General features: G+C 37.0%; 2 protein-coding genes, 1 long non-coding RNA gene, 15 other non-coding genes and 1 pseudogene across 21 annotated transcripts; 17 read left to right on the plus strand and 2 right to left on the minus strand.

Moving 5' to 3' along the window:
* Nucleotides 1-43: 43 nt before the first annotated feature.
* Nucleotides 44-115, plus strand: TRNAG-UCC (transfer RNA glycine (anticodon UCC)). The gene has a single exon. It is a non-coding gene; the product is annotated as a tRNA-Gly (tRNA).
* A 123-nt stretch (nt 116-238) lies between these two features.
* Nucleotides 239-310, plus strand: TRNAG-UCC (transfer RNA glycine (anticodon UCC)). The gene has a single exon. It is a non-coding gene; the product is annotated as a tRNA-Gly (tRNA).
* Nucleotides 311-432: 122 nt separating this feature from the next.
* Nucleotides 433-504, plus strand: TRNAG-UCC (transfer RNA glycine (anticodon UCC)). The gene has a single exon. It is a non-coding gene; the product is annotated as a tRNA-Gly (tRNA).
* Nucleotides 505-626: 122 nt separating this feature from the next.
* Nucleotides 627-698, plus strand: TRNAG-UCC (transfer RNA glycine (anticodon UCC)). The gene has a single exon. It is a non-coding gene; the product is annotated as a tRNA-Gly (tRNA).
* Nucleotides 699-825: 127 nt separating this feature from the next.
* Nucleotides 826-897, plus strand: TRNAG-UCC (transfer RNA glycine (anticodon UCC)). The gene has a single exon. It is a non-coding gene; the product is annotated as a tRNA-Gly (tRNA).
* A 122-nt stretch (nt 898-1,019) lies between these two features.
* On the plus strand, nt 1,020-1,091 carry TRNAG-UCC (transfer RNA glycine (anticodon UCC)). The gene has a single exon. It is a non-coding gene; the product is annotated as a tRNA-Gly (tRNA).
* A 122-nt stretch (nt 1,092-1,213) lies between these two features.
* Nucleotides 1,214-1,285, plus strand: TRNAG-UCC (transfer RNA glycine (anticodon UCC)). The gene has a single exon. It is a non-coding gene; the product is annotated as a tRNA-Gly (tRNA).
* A 122-nt stretch (nt 1,286-1,407) lies between these two features.
* On the plus strand, nt 1,408-1,479 carry TRNAG-UCC (transfer RNA glycine (anticodon UCC)). The gene has a single exon. It is a non-coding gene; the product is annotated as a tRNA-Gly (tRNA).
* A 122-nt stretch (nt 1,480-1,601) lies between these two features.
* TRNAG-UCC (transfer RNA glycine (anticodon UCC)) lies at nt 1,602-1,673 on the plus strand. The gene has a single exon. It is a non-coding gene; the product is annotated as a tRNA-Gly (tRNA).
* Nucleotides 1,674-1,795: 122 nt separating this feature from the next.
* On the plus strand, nt 1,796-1,867 carry TRNAG-UCC (transfer RNA glycine (anticodon UCC)). The gene has a single exon. It is a non-coding gene; the product is annotated as a tRNA-Gly (tRNA).
* Nucleotides 1,868-1,994: 127 nt separating this feature from the next.
* Nucleotides 1,995-2,066, plus strand: TRNAG-UCC (transfer RNA glycine (anticodon UCC)). The gene has a single exon. It is a non-coding gene; the product is annotated as a tRNA-Gly (tRNA).
* A 122-nt stretch (nt 2,067-2,188) lies between these two features.
* TRNAG-UCC (transfer RNA glycine (anticodon UCC)) lies at nt 2,189-2,260 on the plus strand. Its single transcript has one exon. It is a non-coding gene; the product is annotated as a tRNA-Gly (tRNA).
* A 122-nt stretch (nt 2,261-2,382) lies between these two features.
* On the plus strand, nt 2,383-2,454 carry TRNAG-UCC (transfer RNA glycine (anticodon UCC)). Its single transcript has one exon. It is a non-coding gene; the product is annotated as a tRNA-Gly (tRNA).
* A 122-nt stretch (nt 2,455-2,576) lies between these two features.
* On the plus strand, nt 2,577-2,648 carry TRNAG-UCC (transfer RNA glycine (anticodon UCC)). The gene has a single exon. It is a non-coding gene; the product is annotated as a tRNA-Gly (tRNA).
* Nucleotides 2,649-2,770: 122 nt separating this feature from the next.
* Nucleotides 2,771-2,842, plus strand: TRNAG-UCC (transfer RNA glycine (anticodon UCC)). Its single transcript has one exon. It is a non-coding gene; the product is annotated as a tRNA-Gly (tRNA).
* A 32-nt stretch (nt 2,843-2,874) lies between these two features.
* Nucleotides 2,875-7,993, minus strand: LOC111796980 (protein TIFY 8). Of its 2 annotated transcripts, XR_015421490.1 has the most exons (7): nt 7,506-7,993; nt 6,439-6,590; nt 5,908-6,347; nt 5,333-5,420; nt 4,547-4,724; nt 4,081-4,313; nt 2,875-3,714 (listed from the first exon to the last, which is right to left on the minus strand). XR_015421490.1 is itself a non-coding variant. In XM_087124894.1 (6 exons), exons 1-6 carry the CDS (start codon nt 7,585-7,587, stop codon nt 4,273-4,275), a joined length of 981 nt encoding a protein of 326 aa, XP_086981020.1. In that variant the 5' UTR covers nt 7,588-7,993; the 3' UTR covers nt 3,921-4,272. The 2 variants fall into 2 exon arrangements, 1 of the variants encoding a protein (XP_086981020.1); XM_087124894.1 differs by lacking the exon at nt 2,875-3,714 and having other exon boundaries at nt 3,921-4,313.
* LOC147792160 (protein CHLOROPLAST VESICULATION-like) lies at nt 3,108-3,654 on the plus strand (annotated as a pseudogene).
* Nucleotides 7,994-8,494: 501 nt separating the features above from the next.
* On the minus strand, nt 8,495-10,183 carry LOC147792161 (uncharacterized). 2 transcript variants are annotated; one of them, XR_015421333.1, is made up of 4 exons: nt 9,907-10,183; nt 9,614-9,821; nt 9,243-9,464; nt 8,495-9,131 (listed from the first exon to the last, which is right to left on the minus strand). It is a non-coding gene; the product is annotated as an uncharacterized LOC147792161 (long non-coding RNA). The 2 variants fall into 2 exon arrangements; XR_015421332.1 differs by having other exon boundaries at nt 9,243-9,424; nt 9,907-10,180.
* Nucleotides 10,184-12,233: 2,050 nt separating this feature from the next.
* Nucleotides 12,234-17,959, plus strand: LOC111796979 (cyclin-A2-2). Of its 2 annotated transcripts, none has more exons than XR_002815461.2 (12): nt 12,234-12,391; nt 13,131-13,481; nt 13,597-13,843; nt 14,260-14,393; nt 14,835-14,927; nt 15,418-15,551; nt 15,809-15,884; nt 16,452-16,528; nt 16,609-16,642; nt 16,792-16,876; nt 16,955-17,089; nt 17,557-17,959. XR_002815461.2 is itself a non-coding variant. In XM_023679817.2 (12 exons), exons 2-12 carry the CDS (start codon nt 13,191-13,193, stop codon nt 17,620-17,622), a joined length of 1,437 nt encoding a protein of 478 aa, XP_023535585.2. In that variant the 5' UTR covers nt 12,234-12,391; nt 13,131-13,190; the 3' UTR covers nt 17,623-17,959. The 2 variants fall into 2 exon arrangements, 1 of the variants encoding a protein (XP_023535585.2); XM_023679817.2 differs by having other exon boundaries at nt 16,727-16,876.
* Nucleotides 17,960-18,260: the final 301 nt, after the last annotated feature.

Below are 18,260 nucleotides of genomic sequence, written 5' to 3' on the forward strand. Positions count from 1 at the left end.
GTCCTCGAGTTCTTTGCTCACAGTCACTATCATTGTAACTCTAGCGTTTGTAGTCCAACGGTTAGGATAATTGCCTTCCAAGCAATAGACCCGGGTTCGACTCCCGGCAAACGCAATTTTTGAGCTTCAGTTTCACTATCACGGTAACTCAATACAATTTTGAACTTCATTGCATTCCAACGGTTAGGATACCGTGTCCTCGAGTTCTTTGCTCACAGTCACTATCATTGTAACTCTAGCATTTGTAGTCCAACGGTTAGGATAATTGCCTTCCAAGCAATAGACCCGGGTTCGACTCCCGGCAAACGCAATTTTGAGCTTCAGTTTCACTATCACGGTAACTCTATACAATTTTGAACTTCATTGCATTCCAACGGTTAGGATACCGTGTCCTCGAGTTCTTTGCTCACAGTCACTATCATTGTAACTCTAGCGTTTGTAGTCCAACGGTTAGGATAATTGCCTTCCAAGCAATAGACCCGAGTTCGACTCCCGGCAAACGCAATTTTGAGCTTCAGTTTCACTATCACGGTAACTCAATACAATTTTTAACTTCATTGCATTCCAACGGTTAGGATACCGTTTCCTCCGGTTCTTTGCTCACAGTCACTATCATTGTAACTCTAGCGTTTGTAGTCCAACGGTTAGGATAATTGCCTTCCAAGCAATAGACCCGGGTTCGACTCCCGGCAAACGCAATTTTGAGCTTCAGTTTCACTATCACGGTAACTCAACACAATTTTGAACTTCATTGCATTGCATTCCAACGGTTAGGATACAGTGTCCTCCAGTTCTTTGCTCACAGTCACTATCATTGTAACTCTAGCATTTGTAGTCCAACGGTTAGGATAATTGCCTTCCAAGCAATAGACCCGGGTTCGACTCCCGGCAAACGCAATTTTGAGCTTCAGTTTCACTATCACGGTAACTCTATACAATTTTGAACTTCATTGCATTCCAACGGTTAGGATACCGTGTCCTCCAATTCTTTGCTCACAGTCACTATCATTGTAACTCTAGCGTTTGTAGTCCAACGGTTAGGATAATTGCCTTCCAAGCAATAGACCCGGGTTCGACTCCCGGCAAACGCAATTTTGAGCTTCAGTTTCACTATCACGGTAACTCAATACAATTTTGAACTTCATTGCATTCCAACGGTTAGGATACCGTGTCCTCGAGTTCTTTGCTCACAGTCACTATCATTGTAACTCTAGCATTTGTAGTCCAACGGTTAGGATAATTGCCTTCCAAGCAATAGACCCGGGTTCGACTCCCGGCAAACGCAATTTTGAGCTTCAGTTTCACTATCACGGTAACTCTATACAATTTTGAACTTCATTGCATTCCAACGGTTAGGATACCGTGTCCTCGAGTTCTTTGCTCACAGTCACTATCATTGTAACTCTAGCATTTGTAGTCCAACGGTTAGGATAATTGCCTTCCAAGCAATAGACCCGGGTTCGACTCCCGGCAAACGCAATTTTGAGCTTCAGTTTCACTATCACGGTAACTCTATACAATTTTGAACTTCATTGCATTCCAACGGTTAGGATACCGTGTCCTCGAGTTCTTTGCTCACAGTCACTATCATTGTAACTCTAGCGTTTGTAGTCCAACGGTTAGGATAATTGCCTTCCAAGCAATAGACCCGAGTTCGACTCCCGGCAAACGCAATTTTGAGCTTCAGTTTCACTATCACGGTAACTCAATACAATTTTTAACTTCATTGCATTCCAACGGTTAGGATACCGTTTCCTCCGGTTCTTTGCTCACAGTCACTATCATTGTAACTCTAGCGTTTGTAGTCCAACGGTTAGGATAATTGCCTTCCAAGCAATAGACCCGGGTTCGACTCCCGGCAAACGCAATTTTGAGCTTCAGTTTCACTATCACGGTAACTCAACACAATTTTGAACTTCATTGCATTGCATTCCAACGGTTAGGATACAGTGTCCTCCAGTTCTTTGCTCACAGTCACTATCATTGTAACTCTAGCATTTGTAGTCCAACGGTTAGGATAATTGCCTTCCAAGCAATAGACCCGGGTTCGACTCCCGGCAAACGCAATTTTGAGCTTCAGTTTCACTATCACGGTAACTCTATACAATTTTGAACTTCATTGCATTCCAACGGTTAGGATACCGTGTCCTCCAATTCTTTGCTCACAGTCACTATCATTGTAACTCTAGCGTTTGTAGTCCAACGGTTAGGATAATTGCCTTCCAAGCAATAGACCCGGGTTCGACTCCCGGCAAACGCAATTTTGAGCTTCAGTTTCACTATCACGGTAACTCAATACAATTTTGAACTTCATTGCATTCCAACGGTTAGGATACCGTGTCCTCGAGTTCTTTGCTCACAGTCACTATCATTGTAACTCTAGCATTTGTAGTCCAACGGTTAGGATAATTGCCTTCCAAGCAATAGACCCGGGTTCGACTCCCGGCAAACGCAATTTTGAGCTTCAGTTTCACTATCACGGTAACTCTATACAATTTTGAACTTCATTGCATTCCAACGGTTAGGATACCGTGTCCTCCAATTCTTTGCTCACAGTCACTATCATTGTAACTCTAGCGTTTGTAGTCCAACGGTTAGGATAATTGCCTTCCAAGCAATAGACCCGAGTTCGACTCCCGGCAAACGCAATTTTGAGCTTCAGTTTCACTATCACGGTAACTCAATACAATTTTTAACTTCATTGCATTCCAACGGTTAGGATACCGTTTCCTCCGGTTCTTTGCTCACAGTCACTATCATTGTAACTCTAGCGTTTGTAGTCCAACGGTTAGGATAATTGCCTTCCAAGCAATAGACCCGGGTTCGACTCCCGGCAAACGCAATTTTGAGCTTCAGTTTCACTATCACGGTAACTCAACACAATTTTGAACTTCATTGCATTGCATTCCAACGGTTAGGATACAGTGTCCTCCAGTTCTTTGCTCACAGTCACTATCATTGTAACTCTAGCGTTCCTAGTCCAACGGTTAGGATAATTGCCTTGTTCAATAGTCAATGTAACTCTTAACGTTTCCCAAAACCACACTCTCTACATCTAAGCATCACACTTGCAGCCCCGGTCGTCCTTATTTGTTAGACTATTTCTTAGAGAAATAAAAATCAGAGATAATGGCTATAAGAATCAACTCTTCATCTTCTTCAGTTTTTCTCCTTCCCCGATCTCCCGATTCAAACTCATTCGATTCCACCAAAGCCGCTCGACTATCGGTGTGAGTGAATCAATTAAACCTTATCTCCATCGATTTTAATTCCAGAGGATCGATTAATCAACTCTGATTCCTCGATTAAATACAGGAAGGAAGATGAAAGGTCGTGGAGAAACTGACTCCGATGTGCTTTAGGTTTATTGAGCTTGATCCTCGCAATCGAACTCGGCGACGTCTTCGTTGCCGGTGAATCCCAGGCTCTCTAATCGCCGCCGCAACTGGTCGATTCTAGGCGTGTGAAGATCTCGACATGGAGCGACAAATGACAATGCGCTTCATGGAGAGCCAATTCGCTCGAGATCATCGTGCCTGAGAGCCTCCCGAGGCCGTCGCAGCGCCGGAAGGGAAGTGGGAGGCAATTGCATATGCTCCGGCAATTCAAGTAACTTCTTCTAAAATCATCTCCAAATACTGTTTCTCTCTATAAACATCTCCAAATCACATCAATGGCGACTTGCCGATCGCTATGATCGACGTGAATAATTCTCTGTATAAGCAAAATTGAACAAAAGATTTGAAATGTAATGCAGTACAGATTGGCTTTATTCAGAAGGCGTTGCTGTAGTACATGCAGTACGACATTTTCATTTTGAGTTCTTAAGCTATTATCTTTAGTATCAAAATGACCAAAATACCCTTGACTTTTGAGTGCTTCTATGATATGACATTGTATCTTATTAGGGGCAAGAAAGGTCTAACAATAATTTCCTCTACTTGTCACAATATATAATATGGGAAATTTTATAGCAAGCTTTGAAGCAATGTATAATGAGAATGCTGCTGATGAAATTGGACTTAACAACACAATATTTTCCACTATAAATCCCTTTACCCTTAAGTTTTGGGTACTGACCTCTTGCTGCATGATGATCATCCTGGTCGGTTGTTGCGAACAAAAGGCACGAGAATGGAGACGGTTGGACGGGGATGGAACGAAAGCCATCGTTGTCGTATAATCGACTGCTATTTGCAAAAACAAGCAACTGATAGACAAAAATGGCAATGAGATTGATTCTCACAGCAATCTTACGACTCGTCTCTCATTTTACGGTTCTCGGGTCTCTTTCGCTGCACGATCACCAACAGCTACAGCCAGGATGTTGGTTTTGGTTTGTCAATTATAATGTATAAAGGGCATTAAATTGAACCTATAAATGAAAGACTGCAACAGAAGTTCTACTGCTAATGATATTACAGAATCTTATCGTCCAACTTGGAAACTAATTGTAACAAAACTTGGAGACTATACGTATACTAATATACTTTGTTGTTGATCATAATTAATTAGATAATTCGATCTCGTTATAAGTTAGAATCACCTGCTTGCGTCGAGATAGGAGTATCGACAACTCCTCGACTGGTGGATATCAAACTATGAAATAACTTTCCATGAGCTGATTCCTGGTCACTAGATATCCCAGTTACATTCAGTTTAGGTGCCAAGGTTGTTGACCAAGATCCCCCATTTGATCCAGCTAAGGCCATTATAATATCAGCCTGAGAGAAATATGCAGCAGCAACCACCAAGATTAATGGATAATTAACAGAAAAAAAGAAAAAAAAAATTCTACATGAGTAAAGTCATTAAACATGCATGCATGATTCTTCCTTATAAAGCTTGGTCGGGTGCTCGAGATGGATATATATACTCTAAAACAAAAAGTTTTCTCTAACAAAGATGTGGAACAATATTTATATGGTTAGAAATCACGACTCTCCACAATAGTATAATATTATCCACTTTGAGCATAAGCTCTCATGGCTTTGTTTTGGGCTTCCCCAAAAGGCCATCTTCAGCCCAAAAGGCCTCATACTAATGAAGATGTATTCCTTACTTATAAACTCATGATCGGGAATAACCAGTGTGAGACTCCCTCCCAACAATCCTCAACATATACATGCTTCTTGACTTGTAATTAAATGATTATTTCACTAATGTAGGTTTTCATTTACTCATTTGATTCAAAATTTTATCATAGCCAAAGTCGACGAGTCTTTATGAAGCATGCACGGTAAGCTTATCCGTTCAAAAGTTCGAGCAAACACGAAAAATAGTGTAAAGAATACTTTTGAACCAAGAAGCCATTGCGAGATAAGAAAACTACCTTGTTTGGATGGACATCGTCAAAAACATGAGCTTGACCACCATAGAAAATAGTCATCTGTCTGTTGTTAGAATCAACACCCTGCTGACTGCCACAATAGATTGTTCAACAAGCAGCCACTCTTAGACTCCATTTTATAGACCCTTAAACTTTCAATTTTAAATCTAATGGGTACTTTCAATTTTAAATCTAATGGGTCAACATGACAATCAAATTTTGATCATTTTATGTCTAATAGAACCCAAAAATTCAATTTTATGTTCGGTAGATACATAGATTTCAAAAGTGTATAATAAAATTTAAAAACTTAATAGACATAAAATAAGAGTTTAAGAATCTATTACTCACATTTTAAAAGATCGAGACGACCAAACACAAAAATTGAAAATCCAGAAATCTATTACACAAATTTTGAATACCATACATACACACGAAAAGAAACCAAGTAGTTTTCAGAAACATATTTTAGTTTTTGAAAATTTGTTAAGAATTCAAATTTACTTAAAGAAAGATGAAAATGATGCTAAGAACAAACACAATTTTCAAAAATCAAAATGATGTGGGCTGGAATTTACCTTGGAGGGTTCGAAGATTTGTATGCTAAACCTTCAGTCTTGGTTTTCTGCTTGTCACAACCAAGCAACATCTTATATGAGTGCCTCCCATCGTGTCCACCATTAAAGCTACTTAAAAGTCCAGGGGTTTTCATCCCAGTTCTAGATCCTTCATCAGCAGCAGACTGAGAAATACTGGAAGGAGAAACATTAAAATCTCTGGAAGAATTGGAAGCTACTTGATGAACACGCGGCACATACTGACTCCCAAGTGGAGAATTTGGTGCAAAACTCATGTTCAACGGAATAGGCCTCTCCCATTTGGAAACGCTAGGGTTAGATCTAGTGCCAAGAGAAAGTTGTGTGAGTGAAGAAGAAGCAATTCTTGGTGGCTGCATACTGTAAACCGCATCATTATCGTTGTATCTTGGTCGATCTCCACCAGCTCCGTTTTGTAGAATCTGATGAAGTTTAAACAAAATTATAAGTCCTTTTCACTTCCATGGAATGTGATTAAAGAAACTAAAAGTTTACAGAGAATCAGAGGCTTACATGAGGAATTTGGTTTCTATATGACTCCATGAAAGCAGAATCTGGATTACTTCGTTTAATCCCTGCTATTCGGTTTCTATTTTCAGGTCCAGAAATTTCATTCCTCGGACTGTAGAATGGAACTCCTTCAAGATAATCTCCCACCTGATGTTCTATCGATCACGAAGAGAGGAACAGAGTAAATCTTACGTCATATGTGAATCAAGTAAGCAAATAATCACAGAAAGGATTCAAGATCAAATATATCAATTAGTTGAGTACAAGCTTGAAAGATGAAATCAAAATAAAGCATGCGCGTCACTTTGTTCTGTTCAAGGAGAAATGTTCAAGCTGAATTGAATTTCTGGCCTGAGTAGGGAGAAATTAACAATGGAGAAAGGAAGATTCTGGAAAATTAACTGTAGTTTCCATATCTCAGAATAGCACATAGTGTTGAAAAGAATGAACGAAAAAGAGGTATTTCAGAAAGCTTCTAAACAATGGTGACCTCACAGAAACCAATCCATTACACTTTACAGTGACATAAAGAGCGAAGGGAAAGAGGATTGCAGACAGAAATTCAACGTTTGCAGGAAGAAAAATTTAATAAAACCACGAAAGTCAATTTTAAACAGAAAAGATGAGTTCACACATGGAAATCAATATTTTATAATCAAAAGCTACCTACTCAAAAATTCAACCAAAAATGAACAAACATCCTCAATGAGGATTGGATAAGCATCGAGAAGACGATAATGATCGGGATATTCATCAAAACAAAAGGAAAACCAACAAATTTCGAAGTCATTCAAGCCAAAAGAAGAAGCAATTCAACAAAATCATTCAAACAGAAACCAGGACACACTAAATAACCTAGAAAAAAGCAAATTCAAGACGGCGATTGTTAACAAACAGCTCAGAAGCAAGATCGGAGGCGGAGGAGAGGAGTTCACGGCCACAGCTAGAAGAAGCCAAGGCCGACGGCGGCGTCGATGCCGCTGATAAACTTACATCCGGCGTCTTCGCTAACAAAAGTTCAGAGGCATCTTTGGTCCTGATGACAAGAAAATCATGGAAGATCGCATTACCTAGCTGTTGAACCTGTCTCGTACTCTTCTCCTCACCATTGCTGCAGTAGCCAGCATTGGAATCGGCGCCCTGACGAGCCATTAGAGACAGAACCACAAGCAATGCCTCTTCACGAAAGCATCCATTTCACTCTGCATAAAGAGCAAGAGTGTAGAGAAAAACAAAAGACAAGAAACTCGATTTTTGGAAAGAAACATACAGAAAAACAAAAAGGCAAAAAGAATCAGAAGAGAGAGGAAACTGAAAGAATCAGACTCTTTTCTCGAGATAAAGAGCAGAGAAAAGCATCTTGAGAAACTTTCCGACGCCGGCGCCGGTGAGGGATTCAGTTTCTTAACTTCATCGGATTCTGATTAAACAATGAGAAATTCAGTGAGTTTGTTGGTTTGTAGCTCGCCGTCAACAATTTTGTTGCGCGAGAACCAAAAATCGAACCGGCGTCGAGCTCATCAAAATCACATGGAGAAAGGAATTGTTCAGAGAAATATCAATGATGAAAATGTTGAACGATGAGAGCAGCTCCTTCCACTTGGAAAAGAAATCGAGATCAATCCAATTATCCAACTTTCAGAAAATTTAGTGTTTTATTTTTGGTTATTTGTATTTAAAATAGTTTAAATTAATAAAAAATATATATATATTATAGTTTCATTAATACTTTTTTTTAAATAACAAATATTATAATTTTGAATTAAAACCATTAAAATTTTATTTAACAAATATATTTAAACTTTCAATGTATTAAAATGAACTTAAAAAATATCCTTCATCTTTAAAAATTAAAAATTAAAAAATACTTTTAAGATTAATAATATTTTAAATATATATCCATAAAATTTTTAAAATAAATCGGAAGAATATGAGTAGACGTATAATGACCCCATGCCCGGATGTCACGGGTCCTTCCAACATGTTTTGTTGTTACTCACATATATTCTGGAAAAAAAAAAATCTAAAAAATCACCGAACAAAAAAAAAAACTCTAAAAGACCGCTCAACATAAAATTGTTAAATAAAGCAGTATATGATCTCAGTTCGTTCATATACTCTCATCTCCTCTGTCACAATATGTTTAATACAAAATTATGTTTTAGATTGGAAATCGAAATCCCCACTTTGAGGTGGTGTGATATTTAATACAAAAGGATGAGACCGAACAATGGTTTACGCGTAAATTCATAAAGCTATTAAACACGTGTTAACTATAACAAGCAAACTCGAGGTACTTAAGATTGTGACGGCCTCCTCCAATTAGTATTACCTGTGCTTTTGTGTCTCTGAGCGTAATTAGCGCAAAGTGTTTTTGAGCATGGAGGCTTACACTTATTCGCATTGGTTCATCCAAAGGTTGTTAACATTGTGCACGAGCAAAGTTAAGGATACTCCGATCGAATCAGAGAAAGCGCGCAAATCGACAAAGCTCCCCTCGACATTGTTAATGGACAATGATGCAATTCAACAGAGTTCGGTTGCAAAAGCACTTCCCAACAATTGTGGGTTTCATCATCATTCTGTTGAAAAACCTTGCTTTTCAGCAACACTCACATGCGTCATGTGCTTGAATAATTCAACATTTCCATCCTTGTTTTTCTCTCTGCCTAGCCAATTTTGGTCCCATGATCTGACTTCATAGTTGAAATTCAGCAAATGGTTTATGATTTGGATTACAGATATGAGAAACAAAAGAGATTTAGCAAAATGAAATGCGAAAATCAGAGTTAGAGGATTTGGATTACAGTGTTGTTCTTGAACTGCTCAAAAGTCGATCGCCAACCGTCTACTTGTTCTTCTTTTGACAACTCGAGCGAAATTACGTTCTGTTCCACATTCAAATTTCATCTGAATTCTTGAAAGCTCTTCGTTCAATTACAAATAATCCTCTAAGCTGATCCATTTGTTGGAGTTTCTCCAGAGATTCCTGTGGAAAAATTATGTAGCTCGAGTCATCTTGTGCTCGGCTAATGAACAGAGAAAAATTTAAGCATATGGATTCAAACAGTCACGGATTGGATTTCTTCTTGACAACAATTATCGATCTATTTGCACTAAATACAGCATTTTCAGATGGAATTCTGCGTTTGACAAGCACTCTAGGGTTTATACTGACCTTCAACATTTCAGACATTGCTACAGCTTTACGAACAATAGATGTTCTTCTAGCACGGAGAGAATCGGCATTTTGATTATACATATCAGGTAACAATTCCTCGACAAATATTGAGAAACAATTCCTCAATAAATCCTCGACAAATCAATAAACAATTGTAGAAGACAATTCCTCGAGAAACAATTTCAGATGGAATTCATCGTGCAATCTGCAGAAAGCAAGATATTGAGAAACAATTCCTCGACAAATCGTGTAAAATTCTTCAAAAACTTCTTCAAACTTATGCATCTTACAAAGCAAATAACCTTCAAACTCCCTCCATTTCGCAATCACGTTGATGAGGCAGATAACAATGTCTCGTAGGGACAGAATAAAATCCAACAGGCTCGAACTTGCGAGTACAAGAACATGAGAGACGATTCGAAATGATCAAAAACAGATTTCAACAGCATCGAACTCGCACGATTCCGGTCCGGTCCAAAGAGCAACGCGATCGGAAACTCATTCGGCGCATACCTTGCTTCGAATTTCGGGGTAAGAACAATCGTTTAGGTCATTTATTTTACCAAGTTTTTTTTTTAAGGATTAAGTTAAAGCTTTTTAATTAAATTTGATAAAAATAATATTAACTTTAATATCGTATTTCTTCGAAATTCATTATATATTAAAGTTTAACCCAAGGTACAAATTTAATTTTGACATAGAATTGTCACTTAATGTGACTTTATTATATCTCTAAATCTTAAATTATTGATTTTTATATGTAAGGTATTACCCAGAGTCTTATATCTCATTTGAAAAACGAAACATTTCTTATATGATGTGTAAACTCCCTATCTCACATTAGTTGGGGAGGAGAACAAACCACAATTTATAAAGGTGTGGAAATTTTCCTCTAGGAGACGTTTTTTAAAGCCTTGAGCTGCTAACGGTGGATCTGGGTCGTTACAAATGGTATCAGAGTCAGACATCAAACGATGTGTCAGCCTTATTGTTGTTCCCGATGGGGGTAGACACGAGGCAGTGTGCTAGTAAGGACGCTGGGGCCGAAGGGGGGTGGATTTGGGGGCGGTCCCACATCGATTAGAGGAAGGAAAGAATGCCAGCGAGGACGCTGGGCCCGAAGGGGGGTGGATTGTGATGTCTCACATTGGTTGGGGAGGAGAACAAACCACCATTTTTATAAATGGTGTGGAAACCTTCCCCTAGTAGACGCGTTTTAAAGCATTGAGGGGAAGCTTGAAAGGAAAAGCAAATATATGCTAGTGGTGGATCTGGGTCGTTACACCCCAGTAGACACGTTTTAAAACCGTAAGGCTGATTGTGATATATAATTGGCTGACGCGACCAATATCTAAAGTCTTGAGGGGAAGCCCGAAAGGGAAGCCCAAAGAGGCTAAAGAGGACAATATCGGCTAACGGTGGATCTGGGTCGTTACACCCTAGTAGACATGTTTTAAAACCGTGAGGCTGATGGTGATATATAATTGGCTGAAACGAACAATATCTACTAGCAGTGGATTTGAGCTGTCACAAATGGTATAAAAGACCAGACACTGAGCGGTGTGCCAAATAGGACTTCGCTGAAGCGAACAATATCTGTTAGCAGTGGACTTGATCTGTCACAAATGGTATCAGGGCCAGACACTGAGTGGTGTGCCAAATAGGACTTCGCTGAAGCGAACAATATCTGCTAGCAGTGGACTTGATCTGTCACAAATGGTATCAGGGCCAGACACTGAGCGGTGTGCCAAATAGGACGTTGAGCCCCCAAGAAAGGTGGATCGTGAAATCTCGACGAAACATTATTTTTATTTCCTTTAATATTTATTATAATTGTAAATAATCACTCATTTTTACTATTTTCCCTCTTATTTTATTAAATAGTATTATACAAATAATTAATTCAATAATAAGTTTTTATTTTATTTTTTATCTGTCACTTTCAATATTATCAACAAGCCCAATTTTGTTTTTATTTCACAATTTTAAAGATAAAAAAATAAAAATTAAATAAAATTATTAGAAAAAAATACAGAAGGTTTAATAAAATAAAGTTTGAACGAAAAACTATTTAATTTATCACAAATTAACTATTTAATTATTTTTTTAATGTTTATTCAAATTGATATAATCTTACAATTTTATATTAAAATTTGATTTTTGTCATTTAATTTATTTACTTCAAGTATCTAAATTTAGTTATATATATTTTAATTAGCTTACCTTATTTTATAATAAGATTAAAATAGATATAATTTTTTTTTATAAATATAAGCAGCATTTATAAGCTTACTTTTAAAAAATAAAATAAGAAAGATTTTGTTTTTTATTTTTAAAAAATTACCATAATTTTCTCCCAATGACGATTATTTTTTCTTCTGAAAATAGCAAAATAAAAATAATTATTTGTTAAAAAATTTAAAATTTGGTATAAAAAAGTAAATAAAGTTGTAAAAAAGAAGTAACGTTTATAGGCTTAAATATTAATAAAAAAAAAAAAAAAAAAAATAGCGCGAGGATATATTTAAATAAAATATTTTAATAATATAAAAGTATTGCATTTATTATTTTAAATATATATTTTTTTAAAATGGAAGTTCAAACTGTACCTTCGTCTCCCGCTCACGCTCCTTTGACGCTCTCCACTCTATATTTATCTCTCTCATTTCTCAATGTCTCTCTCTGTCCAAAGCTCAGCTTCTCCCGCTCTTTCTCTGTAATTCTGCTGAGAGCTCTGTTGACCGCCATTGGAGGACGTGGAGCTCTTGTCAGCCTGTAAGCTCAAGCTTTGTATTCATTTTGTTTTGATCTCTTTCTCTGAATTTTACGAGTATTTATTTTGTGTGTTTAAACGTTTGTTTGGATGTTTTAGCGGTTTCGAAACTATGATGAAGGATGATTATTGTGGACGTTTTGATTTACTTGGTTTTTGTGCATGGCCTGGATCCACAACGCCGATTTCCGTTTTATTTAAGTGTATTGAGAAATCTAGCTTACGTTTAATGATCTGGCCTTTGTCTTTCCTTTTAAATCATGCGGATTCTTGACTTTACTTCTTGATTTCTTGTTGTTGCGTCCATGTTCTTCGTTTTGGTGCCGGAAATTTGATTTGTCAAGTTTTTGGAAGCGAGAGTGTTTTCTTCTTCCCTGTTTCATGGGCGGCGATGGCGAGAGGATTTGTATTGGGTGGGTGGGGGTAGGGAGAGGAGAGATAGGAAGTTTTGTACGGTGCGGGATGAAAATATACATATAAGGTTTGCACCTCGGGCTCTCGTGATGTCTTATGTTTATGATAGTTATTATCTATGTTCGTAAGCTTGTTTGAAAATGTAGAAGGTACTCGAAACGATATTTCGTTTCCCTTCTACTTGCACTGTAACAGCTTCATCACCTAGCCATAGAATAAATCACGGATCGAGTGTCATAGCAGTTATGCACGTTATTGAAATTTTTCTCTCGAAGTGTCATCACTTAGCGATCGTTCTTACCCGTTTATTTTATGTTGGCTATGCAGCTTCAGTGAAAATGATTTTTGATCTACTGTAATGAACCGCTGGTCTTCAAGGCAGTAGAAATGAGTATTGTAAACGTTAGTTTTCAAGTTGAAGATCGCTCTGGTAGAATCACGAGAGCACGGGCAAAAGAATTAAGCGAATCAGGAGACGTTCCATGCTCCTCAAAATCTTCTGGAGTTCAGAAGCATATTGTACGAGCCAACTCAAAAAGAATGGCATCTGATGATATTAATATTTGTTCAATTTCTTCCAGTGGCCTTCCTAATAAAAGAAGAGCAGTGCTCAAGGATGTGACTAACATTTCCACCAAAGGTTCTGATAAGAATTGCAGAAATGCTTCTAATATTCAGGTGAACTTGAATCTTTGACTTATGTTTTGTTGTTTCTTTGTGAAATGTTGATGTTACTCATGCTGGCGCTGTTGATATAGGCAATTCTTAACTGCTAATGACCATGGTTTGACAGGGTGACAAACCAACTAGAAGAATTTCTACTAAAGCTAAGGCAAATGCGCCTTTAAATGCTCCTGTAGAAATTCTAGGAGCAGAAGAAGATGAAAACACAAGACTAGCTGAGGACTTATCTAAAATAAGGGTGGTAGAATCGCGAGAGGTCTCTTTAAGAGAAACTCTTTGTCACAGCAGCGGAGAATGTGGAGTTTTAGATATGGTTCTCTCTGTATCTTCAGAAGAATCTATCCCTCAGCGAAATGGTATGCATCATGTCTCTAAAATTACAGTGACTTTGTACTTGTTGTCTTTATGCACTATGGTTTGAACTTTGAAGAAAGGACGATTAATTCTAAACTTCTTTTTTTTCCCCTTTTGGAAAAAAATTGACCTACAATTTGATGCTCAGTCTGCTGCAAGAACTGTATCTGCAATGTTTGTGGTAGAGCACAATTAATTAGCTCGCAGAATGTTCTAGTTTTGTAGGAAAATTGAACATCATACAAAAATTGATTGGAAATGTGTCCTTCATGAAGTGAACTGTTAATTATCAATTCTATTGATAGCATTATGTAAATAATGTCTCAGTGGAAATTGAACATCATATTAACGTAGCATATAAGCATTGCGGCCTTGAATTAGCAAGGAGAGACACTGATACCATTGTAAAATTTTGCAGAAAAATATATGGCATCTGAACAATCGGCAGCATCAAGTGATACTGGTGTTATAGACATTGATTCAAACTCCAAATGTCTTCAATCATGCAGCATATATGCTCCAGACATATATGACAGAATACGTGTGACGGAGGTTTGTATTAAGGACTTACTGTTCACTGTTGGCCATTGTTACATTGCCATAGTTAATACAGATGCTGCATTCATCTAAGGCCATCGGTCATAATTAGTAAAAGGGAAATATGAAACTTCTGACTATAGTAAAAAAAATATAGACGGATGCCCATGTCACAATTGCACTTTTTTTGGTGGTGGATTTGGCGATTGTGTGGCACTCACTCACACTGAGTGAGCCAAGCCAACTTAGGATCCGGTGACGGTGACGGTGACATTCTGCTTTCTATTCTCTTTCAGGTGAAAGTAGATTTTCTGAAGTGTAAAGGGAAATATGAAACTTCTGAAATTATTAGGAAGTAGCTGAATTGGTTCTTTGAAAGAAACACTTTAGATGATTGCAGTTTATATAAAAATGACTGATTGACGCTTTTAGCTGAATTTTTTCTACTATTTTCAGCTTGATCAAAGGGCCTCAACTACCTATATGGAACAGTTGCAGCAAGATATCACTGCAGACATGCGAGGAATACTGGTTGATTGGCTTATAGAGGTCCGTTTCATCACTGTTGCAGCTTAACTTTGACCAAATTGATATGTTATATTGATGAACTAGCATAAAGATACGAACTTGACAAAAACCCTTTACATGGGCTAATAGAACGCTTTAAATGCATTTTTTTAGTTTAGTTTTATTTTAAATGAAATGCTTACTATTAGTTTTTTGACCATTACATGGAATACTAGTCTATACTTGTACTGTTAAATACCAATGTGCTTGGAATAGTTTGACCATCTTCTTAAATATAATTCAGAAGAAACAAACTATGCCCCATAATTTTATTGTGAGCGTTGACCATGCTAATGACTGCAAAAAAAAAAAAAAAAAAAAAAAAAACATTTTTTTCATGGTTATATTGACACCATGTCGAGTTGTAAAGTCTATCATTTTTCATGGTTATATGAATTTAAAACTTTATCTTGTAGTCAAACAAAAATATTTTGTCAATGTAAATTTTGTTGATGATCAACTGTTTTTTCAGGTTTCTGACGAATACAAGCTGGTTCCAGATACACTCTACCTCACTGTGAATGTTATTGATCGGTTTCTCTCTCGAAATTGTATTGAAAGAAAGCGTCTCCAGCTTCTCGGTGTTGCAAGCATGCTAATTGCATCGTAAGTTTTGACCAGACTTTTCGTACAAATATCCACTAGAGAAATTAACTCATGTAGAAGCTTTGTCAGAGGGAACCATTATTTATAAACATAGACTAAATAGTATAGATCTAGTATATTTTCCCTCATTGTTTAGCTACATGTAGAATAATGAAAATTGAAGGCAACAAATTTGACAATTGTTAACTTTCAAAATTTGAAAATTTTCATTTTTACCATTGTACTTATTGAGCTGGTTGGTTTCCTTTCACTTGAAGAAAATATGAGGAGATCTGTGCGCCAGGAGTGGAAGATTTCTGCTTCATTACAGATAATACTTACACAAAAAGAGAGGTACACATTTTGCTGCTTGGTTAGTTTATACTTTAATTATGCTCGACATCATCAAAACTGATTTTAAATGATTAGATGTGTGCTTTAGAGTGATTTTAAACGGAACCATTCCAAATTTGAGCAACCTAGTTAGATGGATCATGTCCTCTTGTAAACTTGTGACAACCCTTCACTCTTAATGTTAAGGGAAAAAATTATATGGGAAGAATGTTTGATATTGATCTGCTTGTTTGCATCATCAAACGTGTGAAAGAATGTCCGTCTTACCACGAGCGACCTGTTAGTATAGAATAAGGATTTAGTGTATGTGACACCCCAATCCCACCACTAGTAGATATTGTCCTTTTTGGGCTTTCTCTTTCGGGTTTCCCCTCAAAGTTTTTAAAACGCGTCTCCTAGGGAGATGTTTTTAGACCCGAAAACTCCGAGGATTTATAGAAACAGAGTCAATTTGAATAGGAGAATTATTCATATTCCTAGAAGAGACATAGTTGAACGTTGTTGTATCATTTTTGATCCAACGGACCAAAACAGTCGAATATTCACGATTGAAGTGTTTGTTAACAGGTGGTAGAAATGGAGAGTAAAGTTTTGAACTTACTGCACTTTCGGCTATCTGTTCCCACTACAAAGACATTTCTAAGGTATTATATTGTCACCATTCTTGGATGCTTTAAGTTGGCATATTGACATCTAAACTGAATTGGATATTTCAAATTTACAGGAGATTCATACAATCGGCTCATGCTTCTTACAAGGTATACTCTATCCTAATATCATTATCATTTCTTTATATCAAAAACGATAGCTAATGGTGACATTTTTAACTATTTTGCAATCAGGTTCCTTGCATTGAACTTGAGTTTTTGGCCAATTATTTAGCTGAGTTGACTCTTGTTGAATACAGCTTCCTAAAGTTCCTTCCTTCTCTGATCGCCGCATCCGCCGTTTTTCTTGCAAGATGGACACTCGACCAATCGGATCATCCCTGGGTCCGTGCTCCACTCTTATGATATCTATAATTTATTAAGAAAAATTTGGTCTCAGATTTTGTTGTGTTTTTCTTACAGAATCCAACTCTAGAGCACTATACATGTTACAACGCTTCTGAGCTGAAGACTGTTGTGCTTGCCCTCCAAGACTTGCAACTTAACGCCAGTGCTTCCCCCTTAAATGCCATACGTCAGAAGTATAGACAACCAAAGGTAATAACAATAACAAAAAAATCTCTATTTTTGTTCTGTTTTGAAACTGTTGGATCATAATGAATACTCTGGCTGATCGCGTGATGTTTCTGCTGAACTTTTTTTTTGGAAATTACTTTGATAAACTATTTTAAATTGTGCTATTGAAAGGTAAAATTGATGTTTTTTTCTATAAGTTTCGATTGGGATTAGGCTTCTATTTAGTTCGCTAACTTGTTATTATCATACCTTTAGAAGTTTCGATTTGGATTAGGCTTCTATTTAGTTCGCTTACTTGTTATTACCATACTTTTAGAAGTTTCGATTAGGAGTAGGCTTCTATTTAGTTCGCTTACCTGTTATAACCATACTTTTAGAAGTTTCGATTGGGATTAGACTTCTATTTAGTTCGCTTACTTGTTAGGACCATACTTTTAGAAGTTTCGATTAGGATTAGGCTTCTATTTACCCGATGCATCTTTTTGCAGTTCAAATGCGTAGCGACATTAACGTCGTCTCGATCGGTTCTATTGCTATTTGAAGAACAAGATTGATCACATTCTTGCCAAAATGATAATCTACAGCAAAGAACATCATCCTTTTTTTATCTCAATGACTTGGAGGAACCCCACTTCCTCTGCGCTCTGTGGTACTGGTACTTCCCGATATCTGTATCTGTGATATTTTGTGTACATTAATATTCCCATAGCTTAAAATACATTGTTTTTGTGAATCCAAAAAGCTCATTTGGAGGCAATGTTAATTGTTTGGTGACTTTAGTTTTGGTTACTCTTCTGTAGCAATATGGGGCTGCGTCCTTCTAGCCTTACATTTTTGTATCAAAAACCTTAATGAATAAACATGTCTGAGAGTTCTTTAGACTACCCTCTCTCTTCTTCTTCATTCTATATGACTTGTAGATTTGTGTAATTTAGTAAGGTTTGTTCGCGTCTGTTTTGTCCTTAAATTTTCAAAAGTGACTTATAGGTTGGATTTGTCTGAATTTTCAATATTCTATCGAATTTTTTACTTTAAAAATATTTGTTAGGTTCAACTCGATTCTTAAATTATATGTTTTGTGTCATGTCTTGACTGAGTTAATTCAATTTTTTAAATTATTGTCCTACCGAACACAAAGTTAAAAGTTTAATAAAAGTTTAATAGATCAATTGATTTGTAAGCAGTTTGACTC

The sequence above is a fragment of the Cucurbita pepo genome, chromosome 6, assembly GCF_057944985.1.
Source record: "Cucurbita pepo subsp. pepo isolate OVF chromosome 6, ASM5794498v1, whole genome shotgun sequence".
NCBI lineage: Eukaryota > Viridiplantae > Streptophyta > Magnoliopsida > Cucurbitales > Cucurbitaceae > Cucurbita > Cucurbita pepo.

Bases quoted from the DNA above. Each gene is read 5' to 3' on its own strand.
- LOC111796980 (XM_087124894.1), bottom strand. From the start codon at position 7,587: ATGGCTCGTCAGGGCGCCGATTCCAATGCTGGCTACTGCAGCAATGGT. The intron at 6,591-7,505 runs GTAATGCGATCT...CGTGATCGATAG, and splicing joins GAGACAGGTTCAACAGCTAG to AACATCAGGTGGGAGATTAT. The intron at 4,725-5,332 runs GTAGTTTTCTTA...TATTTCTCTCAG, and splicing joins ACGATGTCCATCCAAACAAG to GCTGATATTATAATGGCCTT.
- LOC111796979 (XM_023679817.2), top strand. From the start codon at position 13,191: ATGAGTATTGTAAACGTTAGTTTTCAAGTTGAAGATCGCTCTGGTAGA. The intron at 13,844-14,259 runs GTATGCATCATG...AAAATTTTGCAG, and splicing joins ATCTATCCCTCAGCGAAATG to AAAAATATATGGCATCTGAA. The intron at 16,643-16,726 runs GTATACTCTATC...TTTTGCAATCAG, and splicing joins CGGCTCATGCTTCTTACAAG to GTTCCTTGCATTGAACTTGA.